This window comes from Podarcis raffonei, chromosome 2, assembly GCF_027172205.1.
Source record: "Podarcis raffonei isolate rPodRaf1 chromosome 2, rPodRaf1.pri, whole genome shotgun sequence".
In the NCBI taxonomy this organism is placed as follows: Eukaryota; Metazoa; Chordata; class Lepidosauria; order Squamata; family Lacertidae; genus Podarcis; species Podarcis raffonei.
Window position 1 is genome coordinate 44,302,434 of NC_070603.1, and position 17,593 is coordinate 44,320,026.

Consider the following 17,593-nt stretch of genomic DNA (forward strand, 5'->3'; position numbering starts at 1 on the left):
TACATATGCTTCAGGTTACAGACTCCGCTAACCCAGAAATATTACCTCGGGTTAAGAATTTTGCTTCAGGATGAGAACAGAAATCGTGCTCCGGCAGCGCAGCAGCAGCAGGAGGCCCCATTAGCTAAAGTGGTGCTTCAGGTTAAGAACAGTTTCAGGTTAAGAATGGACCTCCGGAACAAATTACTTAACCCGAGGTACCACTGTAGAGCAATCATCTCAGATAGTGTTTCTCATTAGCTGCCCACGAGATCAGGAGAAGGAACACCCCCGCAGTTGGCTAACACTAGATTCTGAAGTCCCTACAGGAACGGCTGGGGAGGGGTGTTGGGGGGAAACAAGTCAAAATGCCCAAGGGAAACTTTCCATTTCAAAGGAAACAAATTCAGTGGAAGGTCTCCACCTCCACCACAGTCCAGTCCCCGTGCGGGGATGACATGTCCTCTGGGGAGAAGCTCGTCACAGAAGTGATGCTGGCGCGCGATTCATCCAGAGGAGAGATCAGTTCGGTCCACTTGCCAATCTCTGCTTCGCTGCTCAGTGCCCCCTTCCCACCAGCTGCCCCGGAAGGGGCCTCCGCTGAGAAGAGCAGCGTCCGGCTGATCAGCTGCTGCACCATTGTGGCCTGGATGCTTCCTAGGTGAAGAGCCTGGTCTCGGGACGCAGCGCGCAAATGGCGGCTCCCGTCCTCTTCGTCCGGGCCAGGAGTCTCAGCGCCACTTTCCACTTCATAGATAGTGGAGAGGATCTCTGACGGACAGGGTCCCCAGGGGAAGGGCAGGCCAGCCCCATTGTCACCTACAAACAGGGCAAGGAGCTTGGGTTGGAAAAAGTGGCCCTCAGGGTGGGGTGGTGACGAACAAAGAGGAAGTAACAGACAAGAAGAACACAACAGGAGAGCAGGGGAAGAGAGCCTGGGCTTACTTCTTTCTTTTTAAAAAGAAAACCTGAGATGCTTCTCAGCCTGGCAAGAGTTGCCTTCAAAAATTGCTGTTATCTACTGACTGAACCCACCACCACTGCAATGCCTGGGCTGTGCAGAACCCTTTTGTTCAGATCGCCTACTTTGTCTCCCTCTAGTATTGTCCCATCCAGATATGGGGCCAGCTTAATGGACATACAACAGCTGTCAGAACTGCATGGGGACCTGGCTAGGGTTGCCTTTCGGGATTCCCAAGCAACTCCCCATTCAATCATGGTCCCTGTCAGACAGCCACTCCGAGTTTCTCAAGATGATAGGTTGGGCAGGTGGGCAATTAATTCTTAAGAACTTCATTGGCTTTACAAAACTTAAGCTAGTTCTTAAATCAGAGTTATTTCTTCTCAACAGCATCTATATTTTCTGGAGTCCTAGTTGACCATTTTACTTAGAAAGCCAACCAGCAGCAGAAAGATGTATCCATCAAGGAAGTTGTAGTTAAGTTGCCAGTCAGCTCTGCCATTCTTTTGACAAAACAGAACACCCAATCATTCTTACTGGGGACCCAAGTATTTTTCAGCATGTGACTTGCTAGTCCAGTAGACTTCTAGTCCCCCTAGAATGGGAATTAGTTTGAACACTCCCCCATTTCACCACACCTATCGCTTCTAAAGAGATCAACCTATGCTCTTCCTACCACCCTACAGAAGGTCACAAGGTTAAGGTATCATACTCCAAGATTACAACTGTAACAAAGCTGGTTTGCCTAGATCAGTTGCCTTAGCCAACTTCATAGGACTAAAGTGGGGGGGGGGTCCTCATGGACCATAGACTCTCCTGCTTGATGCTGGAATTTCTGAGCTAAAACATCTCCAGCAGAGGGCTGCCTAGCTTCTGCTCAAAGACCTCCATCCCCCTAGATACCGGTAATTGGGTTTGCTGCTTAACTGGTCCTTGCCATCAACAGGTTTCTCCTGTTACTTAAGCCTTAGGTCTAGTCCAGGCCTCTGGAGAAGCAGAGTGGGTTTTGCCCTCTTCCATGGTATTCAGTCCCATTTCTAGAAAGCTCTCCTCCCTGCTAGCTGCATTAGAAGTGGCCTGTTCAAATTTCAATTCCTCTTATATTTGATAAGGCAAGACTCACTTTAGGGGCGCTGCCTGCAAGACCAGTCTGAAGATTGCCATAAGTATAACCCCTCCCCACCAAATGCTCTGCAGAGCCTTTTTTTGGCAGGGCTTCATCCAGTTCACGAGAGAGAAGCAAATAGTGATGGGATCCCATAAAGAAAAATAACCTTCACGGAACAGGGAGGCTCCAAGGTCACTAGAAGCAACTACTAGGCTCAAGGGCTGCTGAACAAGGCTAGGAAAGTGTATTGACCTTGATGGATTAAAATTCTACCCAGCTCTGCAAAATATTCCCATGATTCACTGCTGCCAATATGCCAGTCAGATTTGCCCCAGTTCATGTGCAAAACCAACCAAGCTTTCTGGGCTACTTGAGCACACAAGAGGCAGCTCTCAATGACAGGGCTCCGCATTGCATCCCTAACACCTGAGCAACTTTGAAAAATACGTGGAATGTCCTTGGTGAGATCTCGGAAGCAAAGCCACTTACAGCCGCATTCAGTTAGGGCTCTCCGCTCTCTCCAAGCCCCCAACCCCCCCACCTCAAAACGGTAGGGAACAGATCTCCTGGAAAAACAAGACAGGCCAGATCAGATAGACAAAGTGATGCTTTATTCAACATATCAAGACTAAGAAGTTTACCCTTCTCAGAAAACACGCTAAAATACACACAGTTTCCCGCGAAGAAAAGGGGTTGTCGAGATTGAGGGGGGGGGAGAGGTATCAAACACAAAGAGACAAAAAAAGTATGCCTGTTTGGCTAGAAACACAGATGGAACAGGTGCACATGGAAGGAGAGGGGCCGTCTTCCTTCCCTACAGGGTACTATTGCACATTGAGATACCACAGGTTGGCACTTTTGACACAGACAAGGCAGGTTTCCTCTATACGTTACCTGCAGCCAAGCTATAAGTGGCAGTGAAAGGCTGGGATGACTCTTCCCCCTGCCCTCCAGGCGTCTTCTGGGGAGCTGGCGAGGCCTGCAAGGAATGCTGCTCCCACTCCACGGAGGCCTTGCTGCCGGTCTCTTTGGGGAGCTGGTCCTTGCTGCCCTCTTCGCTCTCGAGGGAAGAGAGGCCAGGGCTCTTCCCACAGCTGTCGGTGGAGTGGAGGTGGAAGGCGCCAAAGACGTCGCAAGAGGCGGCAGAGTTGGTGGAGGCCGGGGTCTCGGTGCCAGCGTCGCCGGAACCCGGCTCGTCAGACTCCTCCACGGAGTGGGGCAAGGACGGCTTGCCCGGGAAAGAAGTCGACAGGCACACGGCTGTTTTGGCGAAGCCCGGGTCCTTCAGGAGATCAGCGTCCAGCTCGGCTTCCTCCTCGGAGGACACGGTGGGCTCAGTGGGCGGGTCGCCAAGGACTTCGTCAGCAGGCAGGGTTTCTGCCTCATCGTCTCCCTTCTCCATGTGGATGCCCAGGTCCAGCTCGCCGGGCAGGTCCTCCAGGGGGCTCAGGAGCTGGTGGCAGGTCTGCTCCAGTTTCTCCTCCGACTTGGACTCTACCCCAGAGCTGCTGTCATAGTCCAGCAGTTCCTCGGGGGTGCTGGTCTCGCTGCTGCTCTTGCCTGCCAAATCGGGTCCGCTTAAAGTGCTGGACTTTGAAGAGGAGCCTCCCCTCTCTGGGGACTGGCTCGTGGTCAGCACTGTGCTACTCAGCAGCAAGTCTGGGAGCTCGGGGAGCTGGGCGGGAGGCTCCTGCAGCAGCTCAAGGCTCTTCAGGGGCAGGGTCTGGGGTTTGTGCACCAACACCTGAGCCACACCGCTCGGAGAGAGCTCCCCTGAGAGATGGGGCCGGAAGCCTGGAGCTTCCCCCGCAGGAGCCTCCTCTCGGTTCAGGTTACCCCCCCACATTTCCAGGAGCACTGGATCATCACCGCCACCATCATCCACAGGGCCTCCAATTGCGGGATGTCCACCCAAACAACTGCATGGGTCGCTGTGGGCTACAGAAGGCTCTCCAACAAATTCTGTGGGAAGCAAGCTTTCAGGGGTCTGGGGAGAGACTGGGGCCTGGTCCTGAACAAACTCACTGATTACAGAAGGTTCTGCTGCATGCGGAAGCTCCAGGAGTTCATCTTCGGTATAAATGGCAGCTGTTTGTGGCCTCTCAGCCTGTGGAGAAGTGACCACTTCCTGTGTTACGTCACCACATTCAGCTGCAAGCTCTAGTGGGCTCCTCCTCAGCCTCTCAGTCTCTGCCTCCACTGGGGCCCTATCCACCTGCCGCTCCACCTCTGGGCTACGAGGCAGGCTTAGGACCTCGTCCATCACTTCATGTTCGGCTGCCCAAGGCTCTGCCATAGTTTCCAGGGGAGGACCTGCCTGGCTGAACGAGGAGGGCTGCTCCGCTGTGACGACAGACACCTCCGCTGCCTCTGCCAGAGGTTCGGCAGTTTGGGCCTCTTCAAGCAACCCAAAATGTGGAACCAAGGACCCGGGAGAATGAAATCCTTCTACACAGCTTGGCATGGGGACATCTTCCCCAGTGGACACCGGCGTGCCGGGTGACGAGAGGTGGCTTATGCCTTCACAAGGCTCTTCTGCGTCAAGCAGTAAGTGCGGCTGCTCAACAGCCACTGGAACATCAAGGCGCGGAAAGACTTGCTCCTCTAAGTACTCAGAGTCTGTGCCTGCCTGCCTAGTCTGGGAAGATTCCAGTGTTGAAGTTTGGGAAGCAAGCCCCGAATCAACAGGAAGGGATGGTTCGTAAGTGCAAGCTGCCTGCAAGCCCAGTATTTCGTCACCGGGGACGCTCAGGACCTCAGAGAGCTCGTCATGATCCACATCTTGCGGAGGCAGAGAGACCAGAGGTGCCTCAAGGACTGCTGGATGCGTCTCGGTGGGAGAGGAAGAGACTGTCACATCTTGTGGGCTCGACGAAGCCAGAGGCGCCACAAGGACTGCTGGATGCATCTCAGTAGGAGAGGAAGAGTCCTTCACATCATCTGGACTGGACAAAGCCAAAGGTGTGACAAGGACCGCTGGATGCATCTCGGTGGGCGAGGAAGAGACCGTCACATCTTGTTGATCAAGCGAGGACAGGGGTGCCTCAAGAGCGGCTGGAGTTAGCACTTTCAGGCTGGGATGTCCAGCCCAGTCTTCCCCTTCCAAGCCCCCTGGCTCCAACTGCTCAGTCGCCACGGCTTCCACCCTGCAGGTCTCAGACACTGCCTCTTGGGAGTCTAGCAAGGAAACAGTCTCTACCTCTGCTGCAGGGTCTAATTGTTCGATGGGCCCTGCCTCCTCTATGGAGATGCTTTCTGCTTCACCAGTGACCACCATGGCATGCCCTTCCTTGGCCTTCTGGACCTTCTTTGGAGAGGGGGCCTGCTCTTGGCTAGGAAGGGCATCTTTCTTGGGGAGCTTCTTGCCTGGACTGCCCCCTGCAGGAGAAGCCTTGGAAGCAGAGATAGCAGCTCTTTGTGGCGTGGGCGGATGCGAAGTCCCACCAGCCGCCTTGGCAGGAGTTCTGGGCTTAGCGGACTCCGAGAATTTCTTCGACGAAAGCTTGGTATTTGGAAGGGCGGCCGCATTCCTTTGCCCGAGGTTTTGCTCGGACTGAGATTTGGAGCTTGGGAGTTTGGGGTGCCTGGAAGGGGCAGGCGGCATCTTCACAGCAGGGTTTGATCTTGAAGGCTTGGGCTTTGAGGTCGCGACAGCTCTGGAAGCATCTGGAATGAGAAATAGTATTTTAAGTCCATTGCAGCGATTGCCAAAGCTGAGCCTCTCGCAATGTGCGTCAATGCATGCTGGAAGATTTAAACAGCGGAAGGTCTGATTCTCATGGCAGCTGCAATTCTGCTCCAAAGCCATAAACATTTACCCATTTTATACCTGCCAACTGGTTTCACACCAAACAACATAAAAGCCACAGTACCATCAACTAGGAATGCCTCGCTATGCACCACCCCCTACCCTAAAGGGATCTCCAACTGCTGCATCCCTTGCCTTATGGAGCCAGAATTTGGGTCACCTCAAACCCCCTTTGAAATAAGGCACCATTAGCTATAGTTTAATGCAGATATGCAATGCAGGATTCCCCATCTGATGTTGAACTGCAGCTCCCACCATGTTGGATCACTGGTCGTGCTGCCTAGTGCCAATGGGAGTTGAAGTGCAACAGTCTCTGGAGGGCACCAGGTTGAGGAAGGCTGGTGGAATGTATAGTCCCCCAACTAAGGTGGCAGCTCTCACTCTCAGAAAGCCCCTAACTAAAATCTCACTTCTGCTATGAACTCACTAGGTGGGCTTCGGCAAGCAGCTTTCAGCTGGAGGCATGCAACATGGAAATGCCAACCTATCTTCAGAGGATTGAAGCTAGATAATGTTACGTCGGTTTCTTGACGTATAGAAGTGCTATATAAATGTCTCGATTTCCAGAGGAGCAGCTGTGTTAGTCTATGCAGCAAAAGTGATGACACCTTAAAGACATTTCATAGGACTTTTCCCATGGCTAGAAAGCACGGGTCTGAGCAGTTTTCCCCTTGCCCCACTCATTTCCCAGGGAAAACCCGCTCTTTAGCTTGGAATAGGAACAAATAGCAATCTGAAGAAAACCTGATTGCTGTTTGCACCGACAGTGCTAAAGAGGGGTTTTCCCTGGGGTAAACAAAGCAGAACAAGGGGAAGTGTGCAAAAGCCCATAGACTTGAGCCTACTTCATGAGATGCATGTATGCTTGTGTACTCTTGTGAAGATTTCCTCATTTCCTTGTTACCCCCCCAACTATACATATCCAAGATTCCACAGAATGTGGAACTTTTCCCTTTCTGCATTATGCTGTGGAAGGCTCAGAACTTCCCATAAGCCACATAGGACATACATATCTTCACATATACCTCTTTGTGTAGCCGGACTGCTTTTCTGCTGCGCTACTACAGCTTGACCAGCAGCTGGCACTGCCTGCTTAGGTTTCCCCACACCTTTGCCGTTGGCTGCGGTGCTATTGGCTGGTGGTCTGTTTAGGGCTGATGCAGTTGAATTCTTGGTCCCTGGCAACCAAGTTCTGAAACAGAAAGCAACAAGATTATGCAGGGGAGAGAGAGAGACTGTAGCTCAAGCCTTCCCAACACACAGAGGCCATTGGTGCCAGCATGCTGGTGCGTTGGCACAAATGCTAGCACTTCCAAGTCTTTGGCAATTAGCTGTGACCAGAGCAGCAAGGTTATCCCTGACAAATGCCAGCCGTCAAGAGAAGTGTTCCAGTGAGAAAGCTATAAAAAATAGAATTAAAAAATCAGATCTCTTCTTCCGTTCTAGCCGCTCCTTGGGCCTGAAGCAGCTTCAGATCCTCAAAGCAAGTGGGGCGGGGGGAGGGAGAGGAAACATAAAATTAGCTGTGCTTCCCATTCCTCCACTTGTTTACAACATGCAAATCAGAGCCCTGGGGAAACGCAGAGAATATCCCCACCCCCGACTCTCTGGGCCTTGCCTCCAGTCATTTCCAAGATTAAAAGAGGAAATGCATAAAAGCAAATTAAAAGTAGGTAAATTTACTTCTACAACTGCTATTTCTCTGCCCACTGCTTTCTTTTTGGTACACCGTACAGACTGCCCCAAAGGATGGGGCAAAATTCTGCCTCTATATTTGCCTAGGACCCTAGGACCTATGGGACCGCCTCTCCCGGTATGCCCCACGGAGAGCCTCAAGTTCCATAAACAGAAACACCCTAGAGGTCCCGGGCCCTCAGGAAGTTAGAGTAGCTTCAACCAGAGCCAGGGCCTTTTCAACTCTGGCTCCGGCCTGGTGGAACGCTCTGCCTCATGAGACCAGGGCCCTGCAGGATCTGATTTCTTTCAGCAGGGCCTGTAAGACAGAGTTGTTCCACCTGGCCTTTGGCTTGAAGCCAATTTGATTCCCTCCCCTTCTTTTCCTTTCTCCTCCTGCGATGAGGTTTCAATATTTTAATGTTGTATTTTAATTTTGTTTTTAAGTTGTATTCATTCAATTTGTTTTTATCATTGCTTGTTAGCCACCCTGAGCCCGGCCTTGGCTGGGAGGGCAGGGTATAAATAAAAATTTATTATTATATTATTATTAAGAGGACCACTCATTTCTAAAGAGGTGGCTGAGTGAAGATGATTAAACGGATTCCATTTTTTTGTAAAGTGTGGCACATCACCAAAACTGGTATTTACTCTAGGCAGGGCAGCCTCTGCAGTACTTGCCAGCACAGTTCAAAATACTGCTTCAGTAACCATCGCTTTTAGCAGAGAACTGCCTGCTCCAATGCGCAGTGGGGGAAGCACTGTACACAAGGCGATTGTGGGCCACATTCTCCTTAATCAGAATGGAAACTACACTTTGGTCGAGTTGGTTCAGGTACTGCACTGTTACTAAGTGCCCCCATCAGTCTATTCAGAGACTGCAGAGGTAGGACTTGCAGCAGATCCACAAAAACAGTACATGGGGTCATCTATGGGATGCATCGTTAAGTGGGAGGTGCACGTTTTTTGTCATTGCTACGGTGGTGTTCAAGAAGCTGGCAGCCCCCCCGCCAATCACTCATCACATTACAGACCCACATCCCACTGTCCTCTGCACCTCTGTTCTCTTACTTCCTTCTCATGGAAGCACGGCTGCATGTAGTCACTAGGACACGAGTCCTTTGGGCCCTTCCATGTTGCGGAACTACAACTCCCATCAGGCCCAGCGAGCATGGCCAATGGTCAGGAATGATGTGAGTTGTAGTTCAGCAACGTCCAGAGGGCCAAAGCTTCCCCACACCTGCACTAGGATGACAAATAGCCACTGTGGCTCAGGTCAGTCACCCTCTTAGCCTGGCCCGCCTCCTAGGGCTGCTCCTGGGACAGAAGTACATGCTTTGCATGTACTGTATTAGTTACCATACCCAGCATCTCCAGGCAGGGCTGGGAAAGACCCCTCCCTGCGACCCTGAACTGATGCTGCCAGTCAGTGTTGGCAATGCTGAGGTGAATGGACCAGCAGTCTGACTCAAAGCTCCCTGTGCTCCTCCGTTCCATACCTGGGGGGCTTTGTCTGTTCGGGTTTCTTGACTTTCGTGGAAGTTGCCTTTGGTGCTACAGAAAGAGCAAAGAAGATACTTGCCTTAAGTAAACTGCTGATTAAAGCACAGAACAAACTATCAGAAGACCCTAGCTGGATAAGCATGAAAGAGCTATCAAGTTGCCAGCAGAACAGGGAAGGGTCCTGGAACCTCATTGCTCTACCAGGTTTGAGTACATGGTGAGCGATTATCACAGCCAGGTCTGTGCACATATTTGCAAGGTATACAAGTGGAAACCTAGAAAAAAACCACATTACTAGGGGGTTTTAGGTGGGGGGCAGGGAGGAAGGACCCTTCAGTTAGCCACATAGTTCCATGTTGTTCCCAAAATTTGGCCCAATTTGGGGAGGGAGGGTATATAGGAAGTTACCATTGAGTTAAGCTGTGTTTGAGGGAACCTGGGCCAGATCACAGCCTTCTCTAGACAAGCATGTCTAGGAACAAACCTCAAAGGTGCCATGCAATGTCTTAAGGGGCTTAGCACAGCTTTAATAACCCCCTGCTGAAGAGTTAGGCTGGCAATCCATACCTGAAGCCGTCACCTGCGTTTCCACTTTTGTGGGTTTCTGCTGCACCTCCTTCTCCTGACCGATCCTTTCTGAAGTCTTTGGCCCGCTGGGTTTGTCCCCCATGACCTTTTTCACTGCCCCCTTAGCAGACAAGTTGGTGGCAGTACTGGCCTTGGCCACAGGCTGCTTCGTCTGCAACACGGGGGGCTTCCTGGCTGCTCCATTGCTGAGCATTCTGGGGGCGCCGCAAGGAACTGTAGGAGGGCGACTTGTAGTGGCTCCTGGCTGCTTCCTGCCAGGGGCCTGCACTGGAGCCCGAGGGCTCCTGCTGGGTGTTTGCTTTGCTGCAGGTGGACAGGCAGCCCGGGCTCCTTTACTGGCCGTTGCCACGCCATTCAGCCGTGGAGCTGGGTCTCCACCAGCAGCGCCATTGTCATCCATCTTCGCACCGACTGACACTGGGCAGGCTGTCTGTATCTCTCTGAACTGCTAGGCCAGGTGCAGGGCTCCGTTTTCACCTGCGACCTGAAAAAGAGGACCACCAACACTTTGTGTGGAACCCCACCCCAATGAAGCTCTGCGGGGATTGTGTGTAGTATTGCAGATGACTCTCACATCCCGTTGGTTCAGCAAGCTGAACCTAGCTGCTTTGGATGCAAAAAGCCAGCACTGACTGTATACACAAAAGCATTCATATGCGGCCATCTAGTCACATGAAACTATCTGCAGCTTGTTGCCAAAAGCTTTCAGAGAGGTGGATTCTACGTTGGTGGACTGCAAAGAAAAGCATGAAAATCCACGCAGTACGAAACTAATTTCTAAGGGATGCCAAAGTCATAGTGGCAGCTGCCTTATGTTGGAGTCTTACTGGTAAGTCAGATCAGTCAAGCAACAGTTGCGTTGCTAGGGTCCACCTTAGAGTCACAAGGCCAATGTTGTGTTGTTCATTAGATTGGCCCTATTTCTGCCTCTGTGCAGTCCCCTTTGTAGAGCAAAGTGACAAATCAGGAACATTGCCACCCAGAGAGCAGCATTTGCCCATGGCAGGCAACTATTTTAGCTGCCTACTTTGCAACAAGGGTTCCGTCACTCCCAGCAAAAAAAGAAAAGAAAAAGTGTTCCATCTAAACCACAGAGCACTCAAGCTTGGGGGATGTGGTGAGAAAGAAAACCAAATCCCCCAGCAGAAGGAGAACCTGATATTCCTCACCATGCTCTGCTCCCTATGCCTCCCCAACTGACTTATCGGTGGAAGAGCAGCTGGCAGGGACAGGCCAAGACAGAGTATAACTTGAAAGGAGGACTCTTCCCAGATGGCATCCAATGGACCGTCAAGGCATTTAAAACATCACTACAAAATTTACAATCACTACTGTAGCTGAAATTTATATTCAACAATAAATCCTACGCCGCAAAACCAAGGCAGCTCATAGAGCCATACTATTAGATGATTAGATCTCCTATCAAAGCCCTTTTCAGTATGACCAAAGAGAGGAAGTTATTTTAAACATGTCTTAGCTTTGGAGGGTGGGTTTGGTTTTTTTTAAGGGATTTGTTGAAGACAGTTCAATTCCTGCCTCTAAACTGAGGAGAGACTCAAAACTTTACAGGGAAAGTTGAAGTGCCTCTGAGACAAGGTGAACAGCAAAACAGAAGATGCAAATTTGTTTCAGCCAAATGCCTCACTCTTACACACACTTGCTTGGAGCCTATTTAAAATGCAAGGTTTATCCACATTGATTATCCAGGATTGGCATGCAGCATACAAAAGAGCTGAAGGCCTTATGCAAGTGAATCTTGGGCTGATTTGACGAGAACAGCCTCCGCCAACAAATCAGCCCCTGCCAGCACAGCACGCTGGCTGAAGCCGAAAGAAACTGGAGGGTACCAGGTCGGGAGAGCTCCCCTTATGAGAACCCTGGGTGCACCTGATGCAGTTTGCACAGCAGGTTTGGGACCAACCAAGCCTTGTTGCCAGTAGTAATTTTGCACCCAAGCAGAAGTGTGATGAACTGTGGCTGCAGAGGCTACAATACATGATAGCGCTCCTCTCCAGGGGAGAAGGCAGAAGACAAGGGGAGGGCTGCCAAGCCACGTGGTCCAAAGTTGACACTACCAATGATCTATTTTCCTGTGCAGGAAGTAAAAGACTAACTGGCCCTTGGCAGCCTCTGCACAGTCTTCCCAGGCAATAAGTGTCACAGAATACTTTGCCCGCTGCCCATGTGTTGACAGAGCTGACTTAAGATAGGTCTCGTCACCCACTGACTTAGGGAGGCTCTTCCACCTATATCCCAGGGCACCCAATGGTCCACCAGCAGATCACATTACCTTCTGCCCACTCTAGAGAAGCCATATGCAGAAAGCTTCAGTGACTGCTGACAGCTATTAGATCCTGAAGGCAGTTCCCAGGGCCATTTCCATTCTGCTCTTAGAGCACAAGGCAATGAGGGGGCTACGGGTAGAGTCTTCACCCATATTTGCTTATTCAGCTGGTTGTTTTAAAGCCCTAACTGAACATCCAGGACATTTAGCCACTGGTTAACTTTTAACCCATTGTTTGATGTGGGAGAGAAAGATGCACAAACAGCACCATATTTGCAAAAAGCACATTTGTTCAATGCAACAAGAAGGAACTTTATGGGACCAACCCCTTAAGTCACACTTGACACAACACCTCTCCATGTAACTAACCTTCCCAGTCAATATCAGCTATTGCCAAACAGTTCTGATAGGAAACTTTTGCCCTCCCACCCTATTATCTTAAGAGGTCATTTTGTTTTAATACTGTACTGGTTTCTCCTGACCTTCTTGTCTCCTGCATGGTCAAGTTTCAGTTTCACTTTCTGCTTGCTGAAAGTGTGTACCCTCCAAATTCCCTTATATATGCATATACTGCATATGCCGTTCCTTGGAGTATCACAGAAGGTAGCCATTTAACTTTTAAGTCATAACCAGCCTCTAATTTTTATTTTCCATATTGTTTTATTCATGAATACAACTTGACTTTTTAAAACCCAGCAGAGCTAAGTGTTGTTCATGCTACAGTTGAACTCTTTGAAATCTCTCTTACACACACCCTGCCCCAAATTGTATTTACACTTTCCCCCCACCCTTCTACTGCCCACCTTGAGTACCTTTCAGTTGTCTCAAATATCTTGTTTGGTTGTTTATAACCCACCGCAACATCCTGCCATGTTTATAATTCTGCATCACCCAAAGCTGCAAAGCATATGTTTCAGTCCACATCTGAGCCCAAGGCAGGCCCATGGGAAAACCTGCTTCTTTTCTAGCCCTTGAATGCTGCTGCACATTCTCTCAAACTTTCCAGCTACATTAGACACTCAACCCTCCCCCCTCTGCTCTTTCCTTGAAGCCATAAGAAGTGCAAGGGAGCTGCAGCCCCTCCACCCCATCACACCTGCCCCCAAAGCAAGAGAGTTAGATCATTCCAGCAGTCACCCATTCACTTTTGTTTTTTTGTTTGTCCCAGGAGGAAGAGCTCTGCTAGCAAGCCTATAATTTCTCTTCTGGTTTTGGAAATGGCCATTACATTCCCCAGCTACAACCTTGCCGATCTGCTTTAATTACACAAAGTAAGTACCAGGGAGATGGATCTAGAAGCATCAGTGTGTAAAGACACAGTTACCTCTGCTTAGCTACCCCAATCCATTATCTTCCCCCCAACACAATCATCCATGACTTCTGCTTCCTGTTAGGTTAGGTAAAGGTAAAGGGAACCCTGACCATTAGGTCCAATCATGGCCAACTCTGGGGTTACAGCACTCATCTCGCTTTATTGGCCGAGGGAGCCGACGTACAGCTTCCGGGTCATGAGGCCAGCATGACTAAGCCACTTCTGGCGAACCAGAGCAGCGCACGGAAACACCATTTACCTTCCCGCTGGAGCAGTGCCTATTTATCTACTTGCACTTTGACGTGCTTTTGAACTGCTAGGTTGGCAGGAGCAGGGACCAAGCAATGGGAGGTCACCCCGTCGTGGGGATTCGAACCGCTGACCTTCTCATCGGCAAGTCCTAGGCTCTGTGGTTTAACAGGTAGGTGATTAGATTAGCAGACATCTCTCCCATTTAAAAACTCACCTGATTTGATGCATACTCCCCAAACTTATTTCCATCTTATAATTGAAGAACTTTACCTCACCAGTGATTTTCCTTATCCTTCAGTGTTCATGCACTGCCCTTCCTTTGCACACTTCTGTAGCAACATCCTTTCAGTAGCAAATGGTCCACACACCTTGCCCTAAAGGGTTTTATTCATTCATCTCAATCCCAAAAAGGCTTTGCCTTTCCTCTAGAGCCGGGGTCAGCAAGCTTTCAGCAGGGCGCCAGTCCACTGTCCCTTAGGTCTTGTGGGGGGCCGGACTATATTTTAGAAAAAATGAACAAATTCCTATGCCCCACAAATAACCCAGAGATGCATTTTAAATAAAAGCACACATTCTACTCACGTAAAAACACACCAGACCCTCTGCAGCCTGGATTTAGAAGGCGATTGGGCCGGATCTGGCCCCTAGTTTGCCAACCTATGCTCTAGACTAGCCCATTTCTGCATCTCTCAGTCATCCATCTAAAAGTCACTAGGTCACCTGGATTCCCCCACCCCCATTTTTTGACTTTGTTTCCTGTGGGATTCTTCCTGGAAGGGTAGCCTCTTTCCTAGAGAGGAGCTAATTCGGGGGGGGGGGGGAAGAGGCTATTTCTGTTGAGTACAAAGCCTTAATACAAACTTTTTTTCTCCATTTTAGAGACAGGCTCCTTTACATGTATACTGTGACAGAGGGGGAGAAAGGAACCCCTTTGTCCACTGTCAACTACATGGGACCCTATGAACGGTGATATAGTTGACATTTGTTCTTCCAATAACCAGCTGAGAGAGATTTGGTTCAGTTCCTGCAAAAAGGCAGCCTCAATTTCATTTTATCTTTTAAATGGATTCATCCAGCAATACCAGGGAAAGCCTATTCACTCTCACAAAGAAGCACAGGGTGGGGCTGTGTGTTCATACGAGATGGTAGCTCATCACCACTGCAAATCCCTCCCTTAACAAAGGAAAGGGCCTGCACATCGTAGGAATTGGTCCCTCCTGGTCTCATGCGAGACTTTTTAGGGATGGGAGCCACTTCCCCCTGTGGCCCCTGACATTATGGAGGCTTTGTGTTTTTGTTTGTTTATATATAATATAAACCTCGCTTTTTCAGTACCGACGCTTTTAATGCACTTGTAGCCTTAGCTCGCTTCAATCAGCTTGCTGGAAAAAAACCCTTTCACATCACGCCTTTTTTAAAAAGGAAAAAATGCCCTGCTTACTGCACCCAGAGAAAGTGCAACAAGAATAGCCACCAACGGGTACAGCAAATGCAGTGTGCAGCTCCCCTCTCCGAGGGTGACGAGTTGGTCGGAGAGGGAGAGCGGACGGGGCTAACAGGCTAACACAGCAGATTCTGCCCCGAAGGCTTCACGAAGCCCAGAGAAGAGCCTGGGATCCAGCTCCCAGTCTTCCCTTTGGCCGGGAGGATCCATTCAAAAACTGCCCAGCCTAACAAAAAAGCCAACACCCCGCCCCGCCCCTCCAGATGAGGGCTGTTCGCTCGGTCCGCTTTGCACCTGCCGGCGCCATGTGCACGGGAGCCCCACACGCCCCCCCCCGCTTCCCCCAAATAAGCTGACCCCCAGCACGTGGGAAACCGGGGGAAGAGAAGCAACCCGCCCTGTCCAGCCGTGTGGGGGGGGGGGGAGCCGCCCAGACCCTCTCCGCTCCGCGCGCAGTTCCCAAAGCTCCGGCCAGGGGCCGCCCGCCGCCGGAACTCCCGGCGCCCCCTCGACGGCTGTTACCTCGCTCGCTCGCTCGCGGCGCGCCGGGAAGCCGAGCCAACCGTTCCTCGGCCGCTCCAGCAAGCGAAGGAGCCCTGGGGGGGCTTTTGTCTCCGTGCAGGGGATGCTGCCGGCCGGCCTGGGCGTCGCTGCTGCTGCTGGTGCTGCTGCCGGCGGCGGCGCCTGCCCTGGGCGTGTGTGGCCGGAGGGCGCGAAGGAAGGCGGAGTGGAGGAGGCGGCGGCGGCAGCGCCAGAGACGCACAAAGTAGGCATGGGGAAAGGGGCGGGGCGGGAGGGAGAGCAGAAATGCCCCTCTCGATTACCTGGCCAGCCAATGGCAGCGCCGGTTGGGGTTTGGAAGGGATGATGTCACTCTCGCGGGGAGAGGCTGGCGCTGCGCGGATCAATTGTGTCTTCGGCTGCGCCGCCGGCAGCTATTATGGCCCCCGCCCCGCCCCCGCCCATGTGGCAGCTGGTTAATAGTAATTCAGCGGCGGGGGGGGGAGCGTTAACCCTCCGCCTGCCGGAGCGCTGATAGCGAGCCTGTTACTGTTAGAAGAGGACACACGGGGCTGGTTCACACGTGCGCGGATATATCCCCCTCCTGACCTGAGCGTGTGAACTGGTTTTACTGAAAAGAGTTGTTCGAGCGGGGACCGACCCGGGGTGGCAGGACCCTGCCTGGGTCAAAGGGGCCCTTAGTGGGCCCTCCTGGCAGACCGGGCTGGCCCACCCTCCCCATCCCCAAGCAGGCTCACTGTCTGGCAGTGGTACTGACAGGAGCACCAGCCAGGCCTGCACAGCTTTACTTGCCTGCTGTTGCCCTTTCCCGTTTCCACACCATGAGGATATTCCCGAGGGCCACAGTCTCCCCATCCATCATCTGTACTGTAGCCCTCTGAAACAAGAATTTGTTCCAGTTCCTCAGACAGTGATCTCATCCGAAAGATTTGCCTCAGGCGTTCTAAAAACTATAATATCCACAGAATGGAGAGGCAAAATTGGAAAGGCTGGAGTGATCTACTACAGGACAGACCTAGAAGAAAAAGCAACTGAACACAACATTTTGTCAAAGGAACCAGCCCAAACTGTTCCTTTAAAAAAGCCCAACAATTTTGGTGGTTTCCTCAACAACTTTTGAGGTGTCCTGGTTTTTACTTTTTGAAATATCGTATGGTATCAGCTGTGCCAACAATGCCTTCCTAGTGTCTGTATAGGACAAATAAGCAAGGACCCACAGTTAAGAATAAATGGGCACAATGCTTACATTTTTTTTTAAGGCCACATAAGCTAGTGGGAAGATATTTCATTTTCTCAGGACACACGGCTGCCGACCTGAAAGTCACCAGCATTTAACAACAGCAAAAACTTTTACGAGGACTCCAGTGTGAAATTGCTGGATTAGAATTTATGAGTACAGTAAGTTTAATCCTATGTATTCAGATCAGGAATTTCTGTCTCGTGGTCTCTTGTATTTCATGACCTTTTGGCCCAGTTGTTCACAATTGTTTTCTCTATAGACATATATGTGAATATATGTTTGATGAACTGGGCTCTAGTTCACCAAGTCTTATGCTGCAATAAATTGGAGTCTCTTCAAGGTGCCACAAGTCTTTCTGGTTGTTGTTTTTTGCTTTGCTTTGCTTTTAATCAACATGTCATCAGCCTATGTGCTTTGTGGCAGCAGAGTCCAAGTGGCTTACACACCCTGCTGTATTTTACATCATGCTACTTCTGAGGGCTGCTTTCCAAAATCAGCTGAAAACGCAACACTTAATATATTATCTATATATTATCTAGCACTGTCCACCCCCATGTCCAGGATCTTTCTTTCATGTTTGCTCAGACCTACAACTTGCCTTAGGGCCTTATTCACTGATGGTGGTCAAACTAATTTGGATTGTATTTGCAGGCTGCAGCTCTCGAGTTAGATGCTGCATGGTGCGTTGCAGAAAGGCCTGAAGTGGTCTCCATCTTTCCTTAGCCGACAAGGAGTAGTGAGGATGATTATGGGAAGAGTTGTCCTGGCCTTCAGAGTGGCAGCTAATTCCAGAGGTGGGTGCTTCTTGCTTGCCTCTAATCTCTGTGTTTTTTAATTTTTTGTTTACTTTAGGGGTGAAAATGCTGAATCTCAACACCAGGGAAAGAGCAGGGCTAGCCCAAATCATTTTGCTGCCTC

The 17,593-nt window shown here is 50.6% G+C and overlaps 1 protein-coding gene and 1 long non-coding RNA gene across 5 annotated transcripts; one reads left to right on the forward strand and one right to left on the reverse strand.

The window, feature by feature from the left end:
- Positions 1 to 322: 322 nt before the first annotated feature.
- PRR36 (proline rich 36) lies at positions 323 to 15,817 on the reverse strand. Of its 4 annotated transcripts, none has more exons than XM_053376346.1 (6): positions 15,738 to 15,817; positions 9,601 to 10,105; positions 9,030 to 9,084; positions 6,882 to 7,048; positions 2,943 to 5,714; positions 323 to 798 (listed from the first exon to the last, which is right to left on the reverse strand). In XM_053376346.1, exons 2-6 carry the CDS (start codon positions 10,019 to 10,021, stop codon positions 386 to 388), a joined length of 3,828 nt encoding a protein of 1,275 aa, XP_053232321.1. In that variant the 5' UTR covers positions 10,022 to 10,105; positions 15,738 to 15,817; the 3' UTR covers positions 323 to 385. The 4 variants fall into 4 exon arrangements, with proteins under 4 accessions (XP_053232321.1, XP_053232322.1, XP_053232319.1 ...); XM_053376347.1 differs by lacking the exon at positions 15,738 to 15,817 and adding an exon at positions 15,436 to 15,544 and having other exon boundaries at positions 6,966 to 7,048; XM_053376344.1 differs by lacking the exon at positions 15,738 to 15,817 and adding an exon at positions 15,436 to 15,544.
- LOC128407691 (uncharacterized) lies at positions 15,643 to 17,024 on the forward strand. The gene is made up of 2 exons (XR_008328859.1): positions 15,643 to 15,679; positions 16,401 to 17,024. It is a non-coding gene; the product is annotated as an uncharacterized LOC128407691 (long non-coding RNA).
- Positions 17,025 to 17,593: the final 569 nt, after the last annotated feature.

Coding starts and splice junctions, on each gene's coding strand:
- PRR36 (XM_053376346.1), bottom strand. CDS start 10,021: ATGGATGACAATGGCGCTGCTGGTGGAGACCCAGCTCCACGGCTGAAT. Junction 7,049..9,029: donor GAACAGACAAAGCCCCCCAG/GTATGGAACGGA, acceptor TTTCTGTTTCAG/AACTTGGTTGCCAGGGACCA. Junction 5,715..6,881: donor CAGTCCGGCTACACAAAGAG/GTATATGTGAAG, acceptor TTCTCATTCCAG/ATGCTTCCAGAGCTGTCGCG.